The 24,914-nt window shown below is 37.3% G+C and overlaps 1 protein-coding gene across 11 annotated transcripts in view; it reads right to left on the bottom strand.

The window, feature by feature from the left end:
* Positions 1–24,914, bottom strand: part of LOC138738828 (uncharacterized) — a 125,660-nt gene that overhangs the window by 15,013 nt on the left and 85,733 nt on the right. The window contains exons 11-12 of one of the 11 annotated variants that reach the window (XR_011341792.1): positions 5,514–5,614; positions 4,334–4,399 (exon numbers count right to left, since the gene is read on the bottom strand). The exons of 7 other annotated variants lie outside the window; for them this stretch is intronic. Coding sequence is in view for 2 of the 4 variants with exons in the window: in XM_069889865.1 (XP_069745966.1) it covers positions 5,553–5,614 (62 nt within the window). In the remaining 2 variants the exon portion in view is untranslated. Of the gene's footprint in view, positions 1–4,333; positions 4,400–5,513; positions 5,615–19,843; positions 20,357–24,914 lie in introns of those variants that run through there. 3 more of the 11 variants (XR_011341794.1, XM_069889865.1, XM_069889867.1) reach the window with 3 other exon arrangements.

Genomic DNA, 24,914 nt, shown 5'->3' on the forward strand with positions numbered 1-24,914 from the left:
ACAGTGGTCACCTTCCCTGAGGCATCATTTCCTCCTTCTCAACGGAGGTTATTTTCCCTGTTCTGGTGCCGTGCTGGTCCACTACTGCCCAGAATCTGAAACCCCTTGTCGCTGCTGCCAGAAACAAGCACTGTCATCTTGGGCACAGACCCTGCAGTTGCATGATTTTACTTACAAACACCGTCAGCTCCTTTTGAAGCCTATACAGAGCTGTCGGCATTAGGACTGGGTGGTTGAATCCTATGGAGCAGTGCTGTGTTTGAGCATAATAAATGCGTGTGCCCATGAAATTGTGCACCGCACTCTTTCATTCTCTTGGGTCAGGTGTATAGCCAAAGCAAGCCAATATAATAATGACGACCATACCACTAATTAAAATGCTTGCAAACTTTTCATATAAAATGAACAATGAAGTGCCACAAATTCCATTACAAAGTTTTTAAGGATAATTATTGTTTTAATGTCAAAAATATGAGTCAATTTTTAAATAATATCTTAAATCAATAATAATATGCTTAGCTGTCACTGTGGCACAGTAATTAGCGCTAATCCATCCCTGTTGGATCAATCCTGACTCTGGGTGCTGTCTGTGTGGGTCCCTGCTTCAGTGTGCTCTCACATCCCAAAGGTATTCTGGTAAGATAACTAGCCACTAAATAAGTGGCAAGCAGAATCAAAAGTCTTGTGCAAGAGAATGTTGCAGGGTTACAGGAAAATGAAGGGGGCAGGAATGGGACAATGGGAGGGGTGGTGGGTGCTCTGCTGGGAGTTGCCATGGAGGTGATGGACTGAAGCGCCTCCTAATGATAAGCAATAGTAATTAAGGCATGAGGGATAACACCTGTGTCATTTTTCAATCAGTCCCATTCACCTGACAGTATAAAGAGGGCCTTGTTTAACATAACATTCAACTGAAGAAAGATTCACTACTAACACAACACTGAACTATATAGCTCAGATTTTCGGAGTTGAACATGAACCTATCAGCTTCTGTCATGAAGGCATGAGTGCTGTTGTTGACAGTATTGAACCTTGGTTGACATCAGCTATGATACCTGCTGTAAATTTCACTACAGGGTACCTATGATTTCAATAGAGATACCAGGGAAATCCTGCTGGAACATACAAAGGATTTACTGAGCAAAATATGGAAATTATAGATGCCAAATACAACTATCTAATCCAATTTAGCATCTAAGTTCCATTATTGCTCGATATGGAGTTCCTAAACAGGAGACATCCAAATATCACATTTACTTTGCTAAGTATACAGGTGGATTTATTTTTCTACATTACAAGCAGACTCAGACTTTTAGAAAGCAATGGAGAAACAAAGTGAGTGGTGCAGTGAAAAATTTGTTTAATAAAGCAAATTCTTGCATATAGAGGAAAACAACTTGAAATATCTATTAAAAAATAGAGGGGCTGTTGCTGTGCAGACCTGGGAGAACAGACTCAGCACTGTTCTGCAGGGTTCAACTGCCTGGTCTTATGTCGGCAGCTCCATACAGGTGTTAAGTGGCCTGTTAAAGGAGCCGACAGTGTTTGTAAGTAAAATCCTGCAACTGCAGAGGTGTGTGCCTAAGATAGTAGCGTCTGTGCTTGGGAGCGGCCACAAGGAGTTGTAGACTCCAGTGAGGAGTGGACCATTTCAAGGCCCAAGAAACAGGAGAAAAAAGCCCCCAACCCCCAATTTAGAAAGAGAAGCCTGAGAGATGACCCTACAGGTAAGGTGACCATGGATAGCAGTGAAGCAGCGAGGGGCTCAGAGGCTGAGGGACCCACACAGGGGGACCCACATGGGCTGAGGGCTGCTGGAGATGGCTCATGGGAACCAGATATCAGAGTCAGGATTTGAGAGGGTGCTGAGGACAAGAAGGGCTTCCAATAGGCCTCAGGCGCTGAAGGCTTCCTGATTATGTTGAAGGTTTGGATCTGGAACTTGGGTTTGCCAATGGATCAAACAGGAGTTTGTGCGGCTACAGAGGCTGTGGGAGCACTGGAGGCGAGTGCATGAACACTCAGTGACTCTGAAGGAACTCTTTTGCTTCTCTTTCTCTCTTACCATGGGTTGGGGGGGGGGGTCAGACGACACTAATGGTGACTTTTCATCTGTCTTACAGCAGGCAGAAGGCAATTTTATGTCACATTACCTTACATGACAATAAAGGAATCTTGAAATTGAGAACAGTATTAAAAATTTACCTGTAAACATAAAATAACGAGAGTAAATAAATCAAATCAGAGCAAACTTTCACAACTCGCAACCCTGTGCCCAAAAATCCTGAAACAAGTGGTCTCAACAAGAAAATTGCTGATGAATGCTCGTTGGTGATAAGTTTAGGTAAGACCACTCACTCACTGAAACACAAAGCTGACTTCAACACTTCAACAATGAATCAAAACAGGATCAAAGTCTACACTGGGCTGCAAGAAACATTTGTCTCTCAATCAGAAACAACTGAAACTTTTCATCCAGAGAGAGTTGGCATCAAAATGAATTGCCTGGACTTCTTTCCTGAAAAGATTTCTTAGATTTAAGCCTTGAGAGACAAGAGGATCTCAACTGGGAGCACATGATGATCTCCCCCGTCCCAACCCTCCTCCAAAGCACTTTACTGTTAAGTGTACACTGCTGGTTCAATATTCATTTGTGCAATGAGTTACAGACCTACACTGGGAAATCTGGAAATTGTAAAGATGTCACACATCACAGCATATTGTCTGATTCTCATCCAGCAACTATATCCTTATGGGAATACAACAGGTGAATTAATTTTGTTTTTGGCCTTGATACATGGGTTCCTTCTACATGTATCCCTGATCTAATGAACCTTGAGCGTTAAAAGTTTGTTCTTTTGACCCCTGGGAACAGTTAAGTAAAAAACACTGTTCATAATCATTAGTTTGAGCAAAGATCTTCCTGTACTTCTTGCAACTTTTAAACAAAGAACTGGCAGAAACTGTACAAAACAAATTTGTAAGCCAAAAACTTAACTAAACTTTATTAAAAATTAAGACCTCGAAACATTTTGTTACCCTGTGCAAAAGCACAAACAACACTAGAATCAATAGTAACGAGAAATGCAGCCATCCATTGTTGGGACTGGAGAGGACATTAGAGGAAGTATTAGTCCTGTTTAAAAAAAAATGGTGAAAAGTAACTAAAATATAGTGAGACAACACCCTCTGAAAAACCATGTCAACTTATGAATCTTACCCGAAATTCTACGGAAATTAATTTATAAATATTGCATATGAAAATGCTGTCATCATCAGAATATCAAAAGCAATTATATCTGCTCTTAAAAAAAATTAAATTTTATGTACAATAAAGCCTTCAATACCTCCAACCCCATAACTGCTCCAAACCTGCCATCCTTCTAAAAATAGGTTCAAACAGGACTTGCATGATCCCCAGTCCTCAGCCCTGTGGTGGCCTTCCTAGAATGACAATGACTTCCTCTCCAACGTTTTTTTCCTAGATCTCCATCTTCTCATCTTTTCGCTTCCTTTGGCTCAGTCTGTTCCGCTCAAGACTGTGGACTACGTGTTCACGATTATTCAGAAATGCAAAAATTGCTTCTCTATTGTTGATAAGTCTCCTTTAAAAGCCTTTATGTTCAGGATCTGCTGATCATCACCCAAGTTTGAAGTTTTTCTTTAAAACTACTGAAAGGTGATCCCCTTGTAAAAATGCCAGAATATTTTACAGCAAAAATGGGATTTCCAGTAGTTGGTAATAGTACTTCATTTGGACCTTACAATGGCCAGTGCAGCAAGTGGCCAAAGAATAGGTTTCATCTGGACTAATTCTATGTGCAAATTTGTCCTTGTGTTGAAAGTCATCCAGTTAATCACATCCACTCCCAAGTTTGCAGTGAACTAACATTTAACTTGACCTCAAAATTGTACTTGGAGGAGCACGGATATGGCTACTTTATGATCATGTCAATAAACAAGACCTAAAACTATTCTGTTTTCTGTTTGAGAACTGGCGTGGTATAAAACTCAAACATTTACCATATGCAGGCTTTTTCAGAAACACAAGATTACTTTGGTTGTAAATTTGATTAATCCAGAGAAGTCCAAATGAATATATACCATTTCCTTTTCTCATCATTTTTCTTTTCTAATTTCCACAATCAAACAAACCTTGCATACATGTGAAAGAGCAGGAACTCTTCCCTTGGTCTTTTCTGATTTTTATTCATTATATTTTCTTGTATAGAATACATACAAATCAGCTCAACCTGTGGTATGAAAGTTTTGAGCTTGTATAAAGGCAAAAATATTAGTAGTACATTAAAACTTTTTCACTTCCACTGAGTACCTGTGGTAGCTTACTCCTCCAGTTAGCTGATGAAATAGCTGTGAATGTTCTCTTGCTTGAGATAGCCTGTTGAATGTGATGTGCACAATATGTAAATGTGGCAAAAGACATGGGACAATCTCAAAGGAAATAATCAAAAGCTTTCCAGAGACCACAGACTGCTGTTGTAACTGGTCCAGTAACACTGCCATTCAAAACATGTTACAGTACAATCTTAGATAAGCACACTCTCTCCACCCCAATCATCAACACTCTTCTCATTGTTCTATCTGGTTAAACAGTGAGATGATGAAATAGTGCTAGCATTATTTGAATTTACAGATGTATATTTATGATTAATAAAATGAATGAGAACTTGGCACATTCTTTCTGGGAGTTAAAGCATAGGATAAATCCTACAATTCAGTTTGCAAGTTATAGTGTTTATCAACGCACAATGCATAAGTCTTAAAACTTTTAAAAATATTTCTGCAAAGCTATGACGTGAATGTTACATGGCCTTGTAATGGATTCAAGTTTTTCAGTACACCTATTGCTGTTTGTTCAGCAGTATCCAATTTTTTTAAACCTCATTGCAGTCCCCAATAATGATAAAAAATGAGATTGAACTAATTTACACAAAAAAAGTACATGAATAAATATATTTTGGGATTCTGTAGATGTTCCTCATTCTAAGGCCACTGGCTCTCCCACAGAGTTGCTCATGAGAATTTTTTTTTTTAAAGTCTGCATTTTTACATTTTAGGTTTCTGTGCTTCCAGTCTATGCAATAGGTTTTCATTACACCTCAGGGTAAGAACAGTATGTAGAAATATTCATGTTTCTCTGGCTAACCCTCTTCTGTAAATTTGTACACATCCAAAACTTTGTTTATTGATGTAACTGTGCTGCCAATTCTAATCCATTATTGATCAAACTACAACTATAGTGTAACGGGTATGCAATATTATTTGATGGCATGCCTTGCCTATTGCAGTCTTTATGTTCCCATTTTGCTTCTGTAGCTCTGTCACAGGAGCTAATCAGGCATCCAATTACTACAATATTAAGACATCACCTCACATAATTCTGCATCACACATTTATGACAAGCCTGACTTTGTTTTCAAAAATTTGGATAGCAGGCTTGAGCTCCCACTAGCAAGAGACAATTGAAACAAACAATAAAATAGAAAACCTACCTATTATAACTCTAAACCAGGTTCTTCCTCTGCTTCAAATCATGGGATGTGGACCATATAAGGTCTGATTAAACATGGTTCTGTGAGTGATCTGTTGGAATCTGAACAAAGCAAATTTGCAAGATTTGGTGTTGAGGAAAATTACTCTGCACTGAGATTTACAAATTAAATGTGTGACAAAGCCAGGAAATGGTGGGGTTTAAAATAAAATCCATTGGTGGGAGTTGGTACAGTTCTGTGAATTCTGAGATCGCCATTGTGGAGGTCTATATCATTACTGATGACCTGGATGCAGAGAACTATGAAATAGAGCTTCAACAACCTATGTGCTTTTTCAACCTTTCCCTTGGGCAGGCTAGCCATCATGTTGATAGAGAGCCCTACATAGCAATAGATCTGTGAAAAGGTTATCTTTTAGGCTGTGCAGAGCCCTTTACTTAACCTTCAGCCAGAGTGTGTGATATTGCAGCATATTGTAGTATTGGTAGTAAATGAAATAGAAGAGAATTTTTGACCCATTGTGTGCAGATGGACAGTACAAGCTGCATTTGGCTTAATGTTTGCAGTAGTAGTCTCCCTGACTGCAGAAATGTTTCCATGGCAACAACTGAAGCACCACTATCAACGATAAGTGAAGCTTGAATCATTGTTATGACTCTCCTTGTTCAGTGTAATTGCCCAGGGAGACTCTGGCAGGCCCAAAGTGTAAAAGGACCTTAGTATACACAGATATGTGAAAGACTGCTATATCAAGTTTGGCATAAGCGATTGTCTTGAAACAGAAGTACTCCCTCTCCTACTTGAGACCTGGAAACTGCTCTGCATGACTGGATGTTGCTGGTTATGTTCTGGCTGTATGCTGACAGAGAAGACGCTGTTTCTTTTGGCATAAGCCACATCATTGTTTTGGGTGGCTATTTTGTGCCAACACTGTACAGTATGGATCAGGTAATATAATGGAATTGCAACATCTTGCACACTTTGATTGCCTTTCAATGGGAAAATGATTGAAGTGCTTAACCTGCTCAGTACATCAGTCCATACAAATAGGCCAAAATTCTTGTTATCCCTGGTGGAATGGATCAAAAGGGACTTTGATCACTATTAACCGTGTGATTTATCTGTTGTCTGAAGGTACAGTATGGCTCAGTAGTGAGGTTACAGTAGATATGAACAGTCCTCCTGGTGCAATCAATTATCTCTGATATTCCACATTGTTTGTATACTATGTAGGATTGAATATTTGTCACTTCAACTCCTTTAAAAACTGAAGCAGCACCTGTGAAGCTAGACCTGGAACCTACTTTTATTGCACCAAGGAATTTGTGAGCCAGAGATTTTAAATCTCAGATTTTAATTCATTTTACATTAAGAACACTACACCGATTTTAAACATGATCACAGAGACTACAAACTAATCCTTTTATCTGTATGACAGTCTGACCGAGAGGCATGAGTGAAATAAACAGGGTGGAAATGGACTGCCAACATGGAAGGCAATGGGGAAATAATTGAGGTGCAACCTGAACTTGCCTATCAGGCTGAATAATTCAGACTGAAACCTGCTGTCTCATTTATAAATCATATGTGACTGATATTACCCAACTTTGCTAAATGCTGATTTAAAACCATCCTTGAACAAAACAAAAATTGCAAGGTCTGTTAGTCAAAGGGCTATGCCTGCACAGCACATTTTCAAATGATGTTGTCAGCACAAATGACTGAAGTACAAGTAAATTAGATTCTTAATTTTCAACACATGCCATCAATGTTCAGTGTATTAAATGTCGTCAATCGGTTCTAATTATTGTAGATTTTTGATGCATTCATTGTAGACATTTTGTTTACTGTTTCTTGATGAACCTTTTTACCTTGCATTTTGATCTAGATCTCTGATAGCCTGAATGTTGCCTTATTGGTGTGGAAATTTGTTAAATTTTGCCACAATGCTTTTCTAAACACTATCTTCATTTTCCTGTTAAAGTTAGAGATCAGATGTCAAATATACACATGCTTCTTTGCCTTGGGTATGTGATATTAAGAGCCATGGTATTAGCAACACATTACAATTAATCATAATCTGCATCTAATATTAACCTATTTGGTCTTGCTCCATCAGAGATATTCCTTTTGATCTAATCATCCCTTTCCCACCTTCTCTGCAACCAAAACCAACTTGTTTTCTTTTCCTCCTCATTCTGACAAAGGATCTTGGACCTTAATGCTGTTTCTCTTTCCACAAATCTTGCATGATCCCTGAGTGTTTCCAGCATCTGCAGTTTAATTCCCTTTCATATAATTAGGTAATTGCTCGATTTTCTCTCTCTTTCTCTCACACACACACACAAACCCCACCTTATTCTGTCTGAAGATTAGCTTCCAGGCTATTTTGCAAGTAATGACTGTGTTAAAAATAAATATTATGCACTTTGGTAGGGAAATAAAATTCAAGGGCCAGATGGTGAAAGTTATTAGCAATGGCCAAAGAAAGTGAAAATTAAGCAGCATTTGCTAGAAAATTAAATTGCTTACATCAGCTCAAGGGGTTTAATGATCATCCCCAAATTAGCTCCACTTTTCTAAAATTCAGCTAGCCAGGAATTATATGACAGCTTTATGACACAATGGATGTCACTGTGGCAAAATAAGTTTATTACAATTATGCATAGAAGATGTGCATGTTACATTGTATTTTTAAGAGTTTATGTTGACATACAAGTTGAGTCTCTATGCAAGTCTCTATGCTCCTTACAGACAGCATGGGATTCAAAACCTGGACTTGATTGTTGGTGCTGTAAAAGCGATGGTCTAACTGCTAGGTTAACTATGCAACCCCTTGTTAATGGGATAGCCAGCAAGAATTTACCTCTTATTCTGAGGCCAAGAGTCTCAAGGATACTCTATCTGATATTAACTAAAAGTTCAGATTAAATATTAAATCTGGCACTATAGACTTGCTTATCACTCAATGGATGGTGGATGTAAAGACTTCAATATTTTTAAGTTAGAAGCAAGTAAGTTCTTGATAATCAAGGGGGTGAAGGATTTCAGTGGGTGGACTGCAATTTAAAGTTGAGGATACAGTTGGATCAGACATGATCCAATTAATAGGCTGAGCTGGTTTGAGGGGCTGTTTGGTCTATTCTTATGACTAATTTGTGAGTGTGTGTATACTTGTATCGATATTCAGGGTGGAGAATTAATTAATTGAGCCAGAGGGACCAGACTGACTGTAATTACCAATTAAGATCGAATGGGTTAATACAGACGGTTTGGCAAGATAGCCAAACAAATGCATATTTGTTTTAAAAGAAAGCAGTAAATACACTGCTGTCAGAAGCTTCTGTGTAATGTCTTACCTTTTTCACTAGTTTCTATCACAAAGGTGCTTCAGACAATGGTGAAATGGGATAGCAACAGAGTTAATGTACATTTTTCACTGTCATTTTTGCCATTCCTTCAAGATTAGAATTGAAGTGGAAAATAATAATTTTGAAATAGTGGTTTGTTGCTAACTGAATAAACCACCTTGGAAACAGCCTTGACATCCAATCAATTCTTGCTTTTTTAGATTTATTACGAATTCCTTGATTCTGATCATTTTGAGGAATTTAACATTTGGCTAGCTGGCTGTTCTGCTTGTTTCATATTTTCAATGTTATCTTACCTGCAGCCCTTGGGGAAAATGGATTGCAAAAAGTACACAGCTTGATAGAAAAACCTAACCCAGAAAAATACAGATAAGAGAATTTGTTACCACTATTGTACACTAGCCTTTTTTATTGACAAAAGGTCTGTGTTACAGATATGCCCCTCTGATTATACAGGTCGACTATTTTGGATAAGGTTTTTTCAAATCATTAACAGGCTGCTCTTAGTTCAATTGATAAACACATATCATAGTGCAATACTGAAATACTATATACAGATTGGACCCAAGATGTGAGCCAAGGCCAAGTGACCCGAGTTCAGAGGGACCCAAGCATTCGGCTGCAAATGTTTGATCCCTGTTGTCAATATACTCATTTAAACAAAGGAACTGAATTTCATCAAACAATGCCCTATTTACAGGAGCTGCATACATTTCTATGGCTCTTTTCTAATTCAGCTCTCTCCATTTAAAAAATGGCTAAATTTGAAACAGCATTGGTAATGTTGAAAGGAAATTCAAATTTAATGAGTTAGTTATGATGCATCCACAGAAAGCTGAAAAGATGCATAAATATTGGTCATTATAAAATATTGCGACTAACTCCCTTTATAATCACTTGAGCAATGCAGGCTCGTTAATGAAAAGTCTATTCTAAAGTAGCTTTGAGTTTTTCACTATTTGAACTATTAAAGAATTAAACCATACTTTTTAAAATATTTTATGTTTAATCTTTTTATATATTTAGTAAAATCTTCAGTATCACATTATAGTAAACTTTTTCATACAAAAAAAAACTAAGATCCCTCTCTTCCTACAAAATATAAAATTGCATACTGTTGAGCCCACACTCATATTATCCTTAAAACAAAAATCAATACAGGGAAGTCTCATCTGTTTATATTGTAACAGCATCTGTTATTATTATTATTATAATTGGGGCCTTATATGGTCCAAATATGGCTACCATATCTTGACAAGTGTTTCAAACTTAAAAAAAAAATTTGTATGTAATTTTCTCTATAGATATACAACTATTCATCTCTGCAATCCATTGTGCTATGAGTAAGGGAGATTCAGACTTCAAAATAATTGCAATAACCTTCTTAACTAAAGCTAGTTTGACAAAAGAAATGTGGAATTTAGTTAATTTATTACTTACTTAAATAAAATTACCCAAAAAATAAAGCTCAGGGTCATCTGCGAAGGCCACCCTTTATCCTTGTTAACATTTCCACAATATCCTGCCAAAAAAGGCCTCATCTTCACACACAACCACAAAGCATGTAAAAACTTTCCTGTTTCAATCCCACATCAAAACACATCTCCGATATTTCAGATTTTGACCTATGTAGCTTCTGTGGCATAAGGTATAATTGGTGTAGGAAGTTATACTGAATCAATCCATTTCTTGCATTTACAATTGATGTCATGTTATCCAAACACCAATCAGACCAACATCTTTCTGATATTACAACACCCAAGTCCAACTACCATCTCTCTCTCTCTTGATCTTTGCAAACCTGGTTTTGCACTTTCACTGTGGAGAGTGTAGCACATTTTTGTTATAAATTTGGGTATATTCCCTAGCCAGATCGTTCGGTCCATTTCACTAATTTCAGGTGGGACCAACGTTGGACCCCATTTTTCTCTCGGGAATGACTGTAGCTGTTTTAGTTGATCAAGAGACATAAAAATCTCCTCTGCATAGCTGTCTTCAATGTATCTTATTCCTTTGTCATACCAGGAGTTTAATATTCTGTTACCTAGATTCATAGGCAGAAACACATTCTTACATAATGATGTTCTTAATGATATCCCTTCTTCTTTTCCCCAATACACTCATTGATTTGTATTAATATAGGATTATCTGTCTTTTTGTTATTGACTTAACATTCCACTTACAGATAAGATCCTTTGCTGCCCCCTCTTTCAGTGAGTATAATCCCATTCGAATCCAAGAAGGGTGGGGGGCGGGTGCCTTCCTCAAAGATGAAAGAAATCTGGCTTGTGCTGACAAATAATACTTTCTAAACTTCAGTAGCCTAAGTCCTCCTATCTTATAATCCCACATTAATTTTTCCAGCCAAATTCTTGGCACCATATTATTCCATGAATCACCTAATGCAATTATTTAATAATTTAAATAATTTTTTTTGGCAAAGAAATAGGCAGTAATTGAGAAAAGATACTGTAATCTTGGCATCACTTTAAAACAGTTTATCCTTCCAATCAAATAAATTGGCAAATCTTTCCATTTCTGCAAATCCTTTTCTATCTTCCCTAACGTGGAGTCTAGATATGATTCCTAAGTATTCATTCCATCTACTTTCCATTTAAATCAATTTCCTTTTTAATATCTTTGATAATCAAAATTCATCAATAGCATTATCTCACTTTTATCCATATTAATTTCATAATCTGAAACTCTTCCATATTTTTCAAATGTTTGTAATTTCTCCAGAGACTCAGCTGAGTCAGATAAATATAGTAACACATCATCAGCAAATAGACTGATTTTATGTTCTTCTTGTCCAACTTTGAATCCTTTACTATCTGAATTTCTCCTTATAATCTCCGCCAGTGGTTCAATTGAAAGGATAAAGAGCACTGACGACAGGGGACACCCCTGTCTATTTAATCACGGGGAAAACCGCTGACATTTGACTATTAGTTATAATTTTGGCTTGTGGTTTATGATAGAGAGTTTTTATCCAATTTATGAATGTTTTACCTATTCCAAATTTTACCAACGTTTTAAATAAAAAAGACCATTCTAAGCGGCTGAATGCCTTTTCCGCATTGAGGAAGACAGGTTTTTAATAGGTCCTTGTTTTCTTTCGGCAGCACTGTAATAATAGCTGTTGAAAAAAGAGTCCAAGACTCCACTGCCTGGTCTAACACTTCCATTATAAGAGGTATCAAGAAATCCTTAAATTGTCCATAGAACTTGAGCAAGAACCCATCCTACTCTGAAGACTTATTGGCCTGTAGAGTGATCGGAGCCTTCTAAATTTCTTTTCTTGTTAAAGGATGTCTAACTCCATCTGTCCTCTCACCTCTAGTTTTGGAAGCTCAACGTTCGCTGGGAGCTTGTCCATCTCATTATCATCTCCTAATAATTCTGATTTATATAGTTTTGTATAGTATTGTCTAAAATTGTCATTAATCTCTTTTTGGTTGTACGTTAAAAATAGTTTTAATTGGATTTATCATTCTCAACAACTCCTTTGACTTCATAAGACCTTATGTGCTCCTAATTCTTCATATTTTTTAGTTTTTAAAATAATTTTTCCCATTTTATACATTTGTAATGTGTTATATCTCAATTTTGAATTCTCTAATAGTCTCTATTTTTCTTGTAAACCCATCCTGATATTCTTTCTCCAGTTCTGTTATCTGTTTCTCCAAAACATTCAATTCTACATTATATTTTCTTTTAAGATTTTTTGTATAAGAAATAATTTGCTCTCTCAAATAAGCTTTAAGTGTATTACATATCAAAAAGCTGTTATTGTTGGAAGAGAGATTTGCCTCACAAAATAGTTCGATCAGTCTCCTAATAAACTAACAGAAGTCTGTCCTTTTCAACAATGTGGCATGAAAGCGCCATCTGTACACATTTTCTTGTTTTTCCACTATCGCCATAGTTAAGTTTAATGGTGAATGGTCTGACAGTAGCCTTGCCATATATTCCATTTTTAACCACTCTGCTTTTTAACTGTACAGACATTAAAAATAAATCAATCCTTGTATGTGATCATGGACCCTTGAGTAGAATGAGTAGTCTCTCTCTGTGAGGTTGAGCTGATTCCAGACATCAATCAGATTTAAATCTTTCATAAATGATAGTGTCGCTTTTGTGACCTTCGCCCTTGTTACCGTTCTTGCTGATTTATCCAATATCGTATTCAGTCAGAAATTAAAATTCCCCCAATATATTTTGTCTATCTTCCACTGCTTTTAAAAATAAATCCTTCATAAAGGCTTCAGCGTCATAATTTGAAGCATTAATATTCATAAACGTCAAGGATTCTACATTAATTTTACAATGTACCATTACAAACTTTCTGGCTTGGTCAATCAATATATCTTCTACTATTACTGGAATATTTTTATTAATTAAAATTGTGATTCCTTTCACTTATGAACCAAAAGAAGAGGTATTACTTGCCCCACCCATCCTCTTTTTAATTTAGCATGCTCTAACTTAGTAAGGTGTGTTTCCTGCAGGAAAACTACATCCATTTTTAGTTTTTTTTATGTGTGCCAAGACACTTTTCTTTTTCAACAGCCCCTTTAGCCCATTAACATTCAGACTAATAAGGTTTTGTCCGTACCAGTTTTTAAACAAATACTGTTCAGCAATAAATTTTTTTTGATTATTCAAATAATAGTGATCTTTCCCCTTTAAAAAACATAGTGCCCCTGCTCTGATGGTGATGTTAACAAAAAAAAAACCAGGAAGCCCGTAAGAAAAGCCCGTGGAATCTTCCGAGAAAGAAGAACCTCCCCCTTTAGCACCATCTTGTAAAACTGCTCCTCTCCCGGTGCTATTATCCCCCTTAGACTAGAGTCTCCACCCTGCTACTATTTTTTAACAAGTTCTTGCTCTTTCTTAAGCTTTTGGTGCAAATTTCCATTACATTTAACAATAAATACAAGGCGGTTCAAAAAATACACTTTTTACTTGGTCCCAATGTAAACATTCTTCTAATTTCTTCTTGTTTAATATCTTTAATCACTTAATTATCTTGTAAAAATTCTTCCACTTCCTTCGTCTTGATAAAATGTCAGTTGCCATCCATTACTTCTACCCTCAGATATATCATTAAGTATTTTATCATCTTTGACTGCAGTTGCCTTTTTACATCATCAAACCCTTCTTTTGCTTAATCAAAGTTGGGCTAAGGTCTTGAAAGAATAACACCTTTCTGCCATCGATCTCAAGCCGGTCATTATGTTGCTTGGAGTAATGAAATGCTGTTCCCAAAATCGCTTCACGTTCCTGGTAGCTCAAAAGTCTTACCACGACCGGCTTCTGGGTCCGAGGGCATGATGAGCCATTTCTATTTGTAGTTTTCTGTTGAATTTATTTTCTCCCAACACTTGTGGGATCCAAGTTTCAGAGAAGCTCACCAGGTCTCTCCCTTCGGTCCCTTCCTTCAAACCAATAATCCGAACATTATTGCGTCTGCTAAAATTCTCCTTGTGGTTAATCTTATCCAGCATAGCTTGTTTATCCAAGTTCCACTTCTTTGCGTCTTCTCCCAAAGCTTTCAGGTGTTCTTATGTTTTAACCAAGTCAACTTCTGCTTGACCCATTCATTGCATTAAATCAATTGTCTTTTTAAATTCAGTCATCTTCTCTGATATATCTCTCATTGCAGTTTCAGCACCCATGAAACAATTACAGAAAATCTCCATCTTATCCAGGATTATATTCAGGTCTTGCACCAACCCCCCCAGCACTGCCGGGTTCAGTCGGTCCCAAGACTGCTCTTTGCTATACCCTTTTGGGGTTTCACTCAACGTTCCTGGCGGTCGGTGACTCTTCCGATTTTGTTTTTTGCTGTCTTGGATTCTTAGTGTTCATTTTGTTAATTCACAGTGGAATAAATTCTTAATTTTAAATGATCTTTTTAAAACTCTTCAGACATCTCATCCATTACACGTCTGTCTAGCTCCTTCACATGGCTATGCCCATCAATTAAACCATACATAAAACAATTAATAAAACATTAATACTTTCAAAATAATAGTCAAATAAATTATCTGGACCATCTTCATCTTACTCTGATCCTACACAGCACAAAAGCAAATTAAATACGGAAAAGACCTTGGCTTACAAGCTATTACTATAGAGACAATCCAAGAATTCATAAACAATATGCTAGCTGCTAGTTTCTTGCAAGTATGTGTTTGCAAGTCATTTTAACCATTACAATACCAGCCCTTAATTATTATATCAAAAAATAATTATTTATATAGAAAAAAAATCAAACATAGTACATTGGGTAAATGTTCAAAAGAAAGTGAAAGTCAATCATTAAAGTTTCCTGCTTCTTGTAAAAGACAGATTTTGGTAATTGGTCAGTGGATAAAGCCATTTTTAGTTTCCAAGGCACAAGATGAGTCTTCTTTCTCTTTTTCTTCTGCGATTGGTTATAGAAAAGGTAGGACTCAAACAACTCAAATTCATCAACAGCCACTCTGGATTCTATTGTCTTTTCTTGTAATTCTGGATTCAATTTTACAACTTCCAATTCAATCTAATTTTCTGACCATTTATCTTGAATTTTTTTATTAGATTCTTTCTCCGCAGTTATTAACTTGGTCTTCAGGAATGTAATTTTCCCTTCTTTCTGCATCTTCAAGGCACATTCTTCATTTTTATCAACAAATCTTCTCTGTTGGTTACTTTCAAAACTGAAGAATCATCAGATTCAGTCTTGTTTCCAAGTACAAAGTTAAAAACCCTTTAAGTCACCATTTACAGGAATATTTATATTTCTTTCTCAATATTTTGTACTTTGAAGGTAGTTGCACCATATTGTCAATCAAATACCATCAGTGCAATTTTTTGTATTCGCTTGTTTTAAAACATGCTGCAAAATTTCTTTCATTGATCTTGTTTGCTGGTGTATCTGGAGGTTTTTGATTGTTATCAAGGTGTTTAGGCAAGTCTGTCTTGAATGGTTGTTTCAATGGTTCGTTGAGTTTCCCAACAGATATATTCACGACTGCTTCTGAGCAATATCATTCTTTCTTTCTAATGGTCCTTTGATTGTCTATCCAAGTATAGTTTTAATAGCACAAGATCTATCCCTCACACTCGGCATTACTTCTATTGGTTCCAGGGCCTTTGGTTCATTTAAACCAATTAGCATCTCTATCTCAGAGCTATCTTCCGGTATGTAAACCTTCCTCAAATTCCAAATCACTGATCCACATCATTTTGATGTGGGATGTTTCCTTTATGCAGAGGCGTAGTCTTCTGGGTGTATATGTCTGGAAGATTACAAGAATTGTTGCTGTGTATTCCAGCCACCTCTAACTTTGAAACCATGCTAGTTTCAATGACCCTTTTTTTGGTCCCATGGTTTTCAATAGAATGTTTGTCTTTTTTCCTTGAAGATTAAGCTTATTCATAAGCATCACAGTGTAAAATGATGCAGGGTCAAGAAATGCATGTGTATTTAGCGTTGCATTCCCATCCGTGGCCTTTTAACTTGCACAGGCACTGTTGAGAGTATGCAGTTATCTGCACTGGCCCCAGAAAGACCACTTATCAATACTGAAGCTTTAGCCCTGTTTTCATCTGCTTCTTTCATCGATGTTTGTCCCTTTTCAGTATTCTTCTTTTCCTTGAAGATATGTAGCATCTTAGGATGTCTTTGATTACAAGTCGCAGTTGAGTCGCTTTTTGCAGGTTTTACTTATGTCCTTTACAGACAGCCAAAATACGGCCTTTTTTCCTTCAAAAAAGTAATTTTCTTTCATTATGCGTCTTTTTCCATCTGGGCATACGTTTCCAAATCATGCCTATCATTACACAACAAACATTTCTTTTCACAGACGAACTTTTATTTTCTTTAATTTCTTTATCCAAAGCTGTCAGAGAGTTGGCAAATGTACTTCTCTTCAATTTTGGTTGAGGATCCTGTGCAACTGCATCACCGCCTGGTTTGGAAGCCTGCAGAGGATAGTGAAGGCAGCGGAAAAGATCATAGGGGGCTCTCTTCTCTCCTTGAAGGACATCTACAACACTCAATGCAGGCAAAAGGCAATAAACATTGTGAAGGACTCCACACATCCCTCAAGTAAACTGTTCTTCCTTCTGCCATCTGGTAGGAGGTACCGTAGCACTTGGGCCCTTACGTTCAGAGTGGGCAATAGTCTTTTCCCCCCCCCCAAACCATCAGACTCCTGAATTCCCATTACGTATGTGGATAGTGTACCGTGGAGTTTTAATGTGTATGTCTTAATACACACGTCAAACTCTGGCCCGCGGGCCAAGATATAATTATATTTGGCCCGCAAGATCATTTAAAAAATGTATTAGAGGTGGCCCGCTGGCCGCCGCGCCAGTATAGCGCATGCACAGTAATACAACAAATCCCAGAATGCATTGGCGTCAGCCTGCTAATCGCCCCCACCTCCTCTGTTTACGTTGCAGGGTCTCACCGTGGACTCTGGTTTTGGGGCCTGGCCAGTGTCAGGGGAAGCCAAGGCCGCTTCTCAGCGCCTGGAACCGGGTCCCTGCCGCAGGCCGACCCACGACTCACGGTGACGGGGCTGCTGATCCGCCGAGATGCCGCCCTGCAGCGAGAGCCGATGCCCCCGCACTGTCGTTGTCCAACCCGATCGCCCGCAAACCCCACCTTCCCGCACACAGGCCTGAGTAAGGATTATGAACTTTAATCTCAGGATAAAACGATCTTCCAATAGTTTCATGTCACAGTGATAAATATATTCCTGGATACAAGCTCATTAGGCATAAAACTTGAAAAGTGTGTAAATCAAAGGATATCTGTACTAATGGAAAAAGGGCATGGCAAATAACCCTGCTAGAGTTCATGCCCACAATCAGTCACCCATTTGATTGTTTCAGGAATCATGTTATTTTCAATAGCCCTCAGATTTTACTATTCGATAGCACACTAGCAACATTTGACAAATCCTCTATAGAGAAATATTATTTATTGAATATTTTATTTCTCATTTGTTAATGTTTCTGGAAAGAGTTTATCCAAAACTATTATTAAACATTTATTTTAATAAGAAAAACATATGTTGAAAGAAGAGAAAACATGCAGATGTTGTTGAAAATTTTCAATAAATATTTAGTTCGGCCCTCGATTTAGTCCAAGTTTTTAATTTTGGCCCTCCGTGAATTTGAGTTTGACACCCCTGTCTTAATATTTTAATATGTTTAACTTCTATTCTAACATACTTATGTAAATATGCTCCATGTTTCTGGAGAAATTCTATCTCATCTTTACTGTGCAAGCATGTTATGAATGATAAATAAAGGTGACTTGACTTGGATACGATTTGGACTTCTCCACTTCTTTACTCACTGTTCGAGTACCTTTCACTCCATGCAATGGATCTGTGACAACATCCACTTGCCCTTCAATGAACTCCACCAAAACCTTAAAAGTAGCTGTCACATGGTTTCTTCTTTGGTATTCAACAACTTGATTTCTCCATAATTCTCTCACTCAGTTAGGTAATTTATTTACAATGTTTAGCATAAACTGAGGTATGTCAAGTACTCAAAGAACCAATTTCAGTCATGATGTTGCAACATCCTCTTAGAAAGAGGGCGGAAGCCTGTAAACCATTTGTGACCTCTGGTCTTATTAATGACCATTGAAGAGTCTTCTGTACATAAGCTCTAGAAATTCTATTCTTGTCACCAAAATGCTTCTCTAGTAAACCACTTAGCCTGTTTGGATCCTACTTCAGGATTCATATGTTGGCAACTCTTTATGAGTTCTTGTGGTGGCCCCTTTGTGTACTGATGCAAAAAAATATAAACAATCCTCCTGGCTTTGGGACAATTTCAATAGTGTATTCAAAGCTTTTTATATACACCAGTGGAATTCAAGGGGTTCACCATAAAAATATGGTATCTCTCTCTCTTAGGCAGAGAAGAGATTATATAACTGCATTAATGATGCAGCTATCTCATTTTGTCATGCCTAGGCCTACGTTACTTTGTCCACCCGATTTCTAATACTTGTCGGGAGTGCCTGGTATGACTCTGTTAGATGTGACATTTGGTTCCCATCTTTGTTCAATGTGGCCATCATTAGGATTTGATTTTTGGCTCCTTGGATCAATCCGGTTAATTTACGATCATCCATGGCACTGGTTCAACCCCGTGCCTTAACCTGCCTAGTTTAGGACCAAACATGTATTGTGCCTGTAGCACTGCCTCAGCACCGAGTCTTAATCTGCTTTGTCCTTGACCAAGCTTTGGTAATTAATGGTTTCTTTTTCTTTGAGCACCAAATACCACCGAGCCTTCTAGTTAGTGCCTGTGACCTGGCCTCATTAGCAGCAATTTTTTTGGTTCGGTTCCAGTTGCTTGTTTTGCCTTTTTAGCTCCATTCTTATCTACTCCTCGTCTTCTAAATCCATTTCAAACTGAAGCATTTCCTTTTCCACTTTAAGAGCTGTCAGGTCTGCTTAAATCTTTAAATGCATATATTCAGTACTTGAAACTCTAGAGGTCCTCCTGCTGGAAGTATTGGATGCACTATCACCAAGTCCTATCAGCTCCTGTGCCTCAGGTGATGCTTTAATCTCTAACCATGTCTCCATTTTGGATTATTCATCCCCCACCCCACCATCTTGTGGTATAACTTCAGCCACTAGTGAGAGGTTGGTCTCAAATTCTATTAATGGTTTTGCAGTAATTTTGTGGGATGTGTATCCTTAACAATTATATTCTCTTTTTTATCTCTAACCTCCCTCAAACTTGCTTGCAGAGCCACTTTGTTTCCCTTTGTATCTAATTTCCACATCTTTTTGACACAGGGCCTTAGCAGCTGCCTGCTGCTGTTGTTTCATTGTGTCATTTGTCGCACTTAGATATCAAACATCCACAACAATCTCTCCATAACCAAGACAATCCTCATAGGATAAGCGGATCCAATGCATCAAACTGTTTTTCCTTTGAATATTTTATTTTTTTCAAAAATATACATAATAAAAATTCAAAATCACAATATATTAAACTTTTTCTTAGTACACTTTCAGAGCTTATATATCCATGTTTTGTCTGCCAGATTTTTTAAAAAATGCCATATTTATTCTTTAAATTGTGATTTTTTTTCCATAGGTTTACAGCTGTTCATTTCCACAGTCCATCATGCTATATAAGTAGAGGGGAGTCGGACTTCCAAGTGATCGCAATAACTTTTTTTGCTACTACCAGTGCTATTTTATAAATGAGATTTGATATTTATTCAATTTGTTGCTTCTTTCCATAAAATTACCTAGTAGATATAGCTCTGGGTCACTCGTGAAGACCACTCCTGTTATCCTGGTTAATTTTTATTTGATGTCTTGCCAAAATGGCCTCACCTTCATACATGACCACATAGCATGTAAAAATGTTCCTCTCAGTCCCACATCTGAAACGCATCTCTGATATTTCTGCTTTTGATCTATGTAATTTCTGTGGGGTAAGAAATAATTGGTGTAAAAATAATTATACTGAACCAATCCATATCTTGCATTTACAATTGATGTCATGCTGTCCTTGCACCAATCTGACCAACTTCTTTCTGAAATCACCATACCCAAGTCCGACTCCCATCTTTTTCTTGATCTCTGTAATCCTGGTTTTGCACTATGCTCTGGAGAGCATAGTACATTTTTATTATGAATTTAGGTGTATTCCCCATTCACATCATTCGTTCAATTTCACTAATTTCAGGTGGGGTTAATGTTGGTCCCCATCTTTCTCTTAAGAATGATCTAAGCTGGAGAAAACAGAAATTGTCCCATTGGCCACTACGTATTTATGTTTGGCGGGCAGCAACCTCCTTTGAAGAAGACCGCAGAGCCTACCTCACTGACAAAAGGCAAAGGAGGAAAAACCCAACACCCATCCCCAACCAACCAATTTTCCCCTGCAACCGCTGCAATCGTGTCTGCCTGTCCCGCATCGGACTTGTCAGCCACAAACGAGTCTGCAGCTGACGTGGACTTTTTACCCCCTCCATAAATCTTCGTCCGCGAAGCCAAGCCAAAGATTTATGTTTTAATTGTTCGAAGGACAGAAGAGTTCCTTCCATGTAGAAGTCTTTAATATATCTCATACTTTTGTTATTCCACAAATTTAATATTCTATTGCCTATGTTCATAGGCAATAACACATTTTTACAGAATTGTGTTTTTATTGATATCCCTACTTTTTTTTCCCTATACATTCATTAATTTCTTGCCACGTTCTGATCATGTGTATTAGAATGGGATTATCTGTCTTTTTTTCTAGTGATTTGACACTCCATTTATAGATAAAATCCTTTGCTTCCCCCTCCTCCATTGAGTACATTCCCATCTGAATCCAACGGGGGAGGGAGTGTCTTCAAGGAAGAAGGCTGTGAGAAATCTAGCCTGTGCAGCTAAGTAGTACTTTTTAAAATCTGGAAGTGTAAGTCCTCCCAGCCAGTAGTCCCATGTCAGTTTTTCCAATGCAATTCTTGATATCTTATTGTTCCATAGGAACTGTATAACATGATTGTTTAGTAGTTTAAAAGTTTTTACGTAACGAAATAGTCAGCGATTTAAAAATGGTATGGCAGTCTTGGGATCACTTTCATTTTTACGGAATTAACCATTTCCACTCGTGTAATATGTAAGTCTTTCAATTTCTGCAGGTCCCTTTCTATCTCCCAAGAGGATAAACATAATTTAGTTTATTCAGATTTTGTAAGTTGTCATCAGTTCCTATTCCAAGATATTTTATTCCATCCGTCTTCCGTTTAAATTTACTTCCTTTTTGGTATCTTTCAAATTCAAAATGTGTTAATTCCATTATCTTACTTTTGTCCATATTTATTTTATAATGTCGCTGGGTAAGCCATGAAAACATTTAAAGTTTTTAGATTGCAATTGTCTCTTTACTTCATCAAATTCCTTTCTTTGTTTGACCAAGGAAGTGCTAAAGTCCTGAAAAAACATTACTTTTGCATTGTTCACCACTAGTAGGCCATTGTTATTTTCTGAATATTTGTATGCTGCTCCCAAGTTCGCATCCTTCTCCCAGTAACTTAAAACCCTTACCAGGACTGGTCGAGGTCACTGTTCTCTAGTTCTTCTGGGTACGAGGGTCTAGAGAGCCCTTTCAATTTTCAACTTTGTATTTAACTTGTTTTGTCCCAGCATTTGTGGGATCCAGGTTTCAAAGAAGCTCACCGGGTCTTTCCCTTCAATTACTTCACTCAGTCCAATGTTTCTTACATTGTTATGTCTGCTGAAATTTTCTATATAATCAATTTTGTCCATCAATTCTTTTCTATCTGTGACCCATGTTTTTGCTTTTTCTTCTAGAGCCTTTAGACTGCCTTTTGTCCAGCTCAGCCTCTACTTGAGTCATTTGTTCCATTAAATCTTTCATGATTTCTTTTATTTCCGATATTATCTTTTATCACTGATTCAACATTCATGAAACAAGTACACAAAGTTTCCATCTTGTTCAGGATGGTGGCTATATCTTGGGATGACCTACTAATTCTGCTGAGTTCAGCTGGTCCCAAGGCCCCTCCTCAGCCGTTCCTCATTGGGCTTTCCCTCGATGTTTCTGGCTGAGCTGTTGCTTCTTCAGTTTTTGTATTTGGTTGCCTTGGTCATTTAACACTAGTTTTTTTCCCCCCATTTTTGACGATAAAATTATTTTTTTGAGCTTTCAAGCTCAAATATTTTAATATTTATAGAGAGCTCTCAAAACACATCTGCTCAGATCCTCAGCATGGCCAAGCCCCCACCAAACTGTGCTCTAATCCGTAATAAACACCCAAAAGGCTTACCGTTTCTTTGATGGTCTTGGTTGTTGATGTTTGTGTCTCCTTATTGATCTGCTCTCACAGAGCCCAATCGATCCAGTCTTCTCTTCCAAATCTAATTTCAAACTTTCTATATCTTCAATTCCATATTCTATTGACTAATGTAATAATTCAGTTTTCTTTGAGTTCTCAGATGTCATTACCAATTTTTATCCCCAAATCTTTTATCAGCTCAATGGATTCGGCTATTTCTGTGTATATTTGGCAAGGGGGAAAAAATGTATAAACAAAGCCCATCTTTAACAGACTAAATTAAATGGAGGATTATCACTTCCAGATTTTAGATTATACTACTGGGCAATTAATATACGTAATTTATTTTTTATTATTACATCAGATAAATCAGTGAATCGTCCTTCCTGGGAAGAAATGGAATTACAGTTTACTTTTTTTAAAAAAACCCTCTATGTTGGCAATTTTAGGTTCCTTTTTACCATTTTCCTTTTCCAAATTAACAAATAATCTGTTGATGGAAAATAGATTGATAATTTGAACTCAGTTTAGGAAATTTTTTGGAATTAATGGTTTTCCAATTATAGATAACCATCTTTAATGTTTCAAGGAATGATATGGAAAAGCTATTCAAAGTTTCAAGGATCGTTTTATTCAAAATAATTTTGCCTCTTTCAAACAATCAACAGCCAATCCTTCCAATAGGCATTTTTTTTTAGATATTTACAAATTAGGCATATTGTTCAGTCCAAGCTTTTGGATTTTCCGTGAATTTCTAATACTAAGAGTCTTGATCTGTTTTTTAATATACGATTTTATTTTCATGGTGAATTAATAACATGTATTTTTAATAATTTACTGGACTGAAATCAGTCCCAATGGCTGGGTTCAAAAGAGATTGGGAAAGAGACTTGAATAACATTTTCAGATGAAGATTGGTCTCTACTCTCAGTTTGGTTAATGATTCCTCGTTTTGTGCAAGACATGGTTTATTACAAATTTAGGTGGTGCACAGAAATCATGCATCTAAATTTAAATGATCTCATTTCTATCCAGATATTGATCCTTTTTGTGAAAATTGTAAAATTTTTGAAGCCTCTCTGATTCATATGTTCTGGGAATGTCCAAATTTGGAGAGATTTTGAAAAGTTATTTTTCAAACTCTTATCAACAATTTTCACGATTAACTTGGAACACTGCCCGTTAATGGCTCTGTTTCGTTTTTCTCACAACTCAAACGAACCTAGCATCACCTCAGGAAAAAGTCTTAGCTTTTATTATATTGATAACCAGATGAGCTATTTTATTGAAATGGAAAGGAGATTCATCCCCTACTCATATATAGTGGTTATATGATGTAATGTCCTATTTAAGTTTAGAGAAAATCAGATATTTAACAGCCCGTGCGTGGAGATACAGACAGGTGTGCAAAATGGCTGGATATCGTGTCTGTCGCCAAGCTCATTTGGACATGCCTGTCTGTGGGGGTTGCCAGTAACACTAAATAGCAGATCAGGCTTGAAGCTCTTCGCCAGTGGTTCTCAACCTTTTTCTTTCCACTCACATCCCACTTTAAATAATCCCTATGCCATCGGTGCTCTGTGATTAGTAAGGGATTGTTTAAGGTGGTCTGTGAGTGGGAAGGGAAGGTTGAGAATCACTGCTCTAGACCCAATTGTTATGGAAATATTTTACTTGAGAAAAATTGTCATTGGCCCATTTCCTTTGGAGTTATGAAACCATGCACATAACGAGTCAATGAGGTCCGATTACAACAGTGATTTTAAACTCTTTCTTTCTGCCCACTACTGTTCACGCTGCTGACTCACAACTGCACCATCAGGTTCAGCTCCAACAGAATCATCACATTTGCAGATAATATAACAGTAGCTGGCCTCGAAAGCAACAATAAGTCATATTACTGAGCAGAGGCTGAAAGGTTCATAAAATGATGTGAGAACAACAACCTGAGTCTCCGCGAGGACAAGACAAAGGAGATGATTGTGGACTTCAGAACAAAGGTCAACCCTTCTTCACTAGCCATCAACAGTTCCATTATGGAGAGCATGAAGTTCATTGGTGTGCATACAAGGAATGACCTATCCTGGACTCACAGTCAGAAAGGTGCATCAACACCTACAATCCCTAAGGAGGTGAGGAGGTCAAGGCTACTGACTCCCATCTTGACAACTTTTTTACAGGAGCTGGCTGCAT

Source organism: Narcine bancroftii, chromosome 7 (genome assembly GCF_036971445.1).
Source record: "Narcine bancroftii isolate sNarBan1 chromosome 7, sNarBan1.hap1, whole genome shotgun sequence".
Classification (NCBI taxonomy): Eukaryota; Metazoa; Chordata; class Chondrichthyes; order Torpediniformes; family Narcinidae; genus Narcine; species Narcine bancroftii.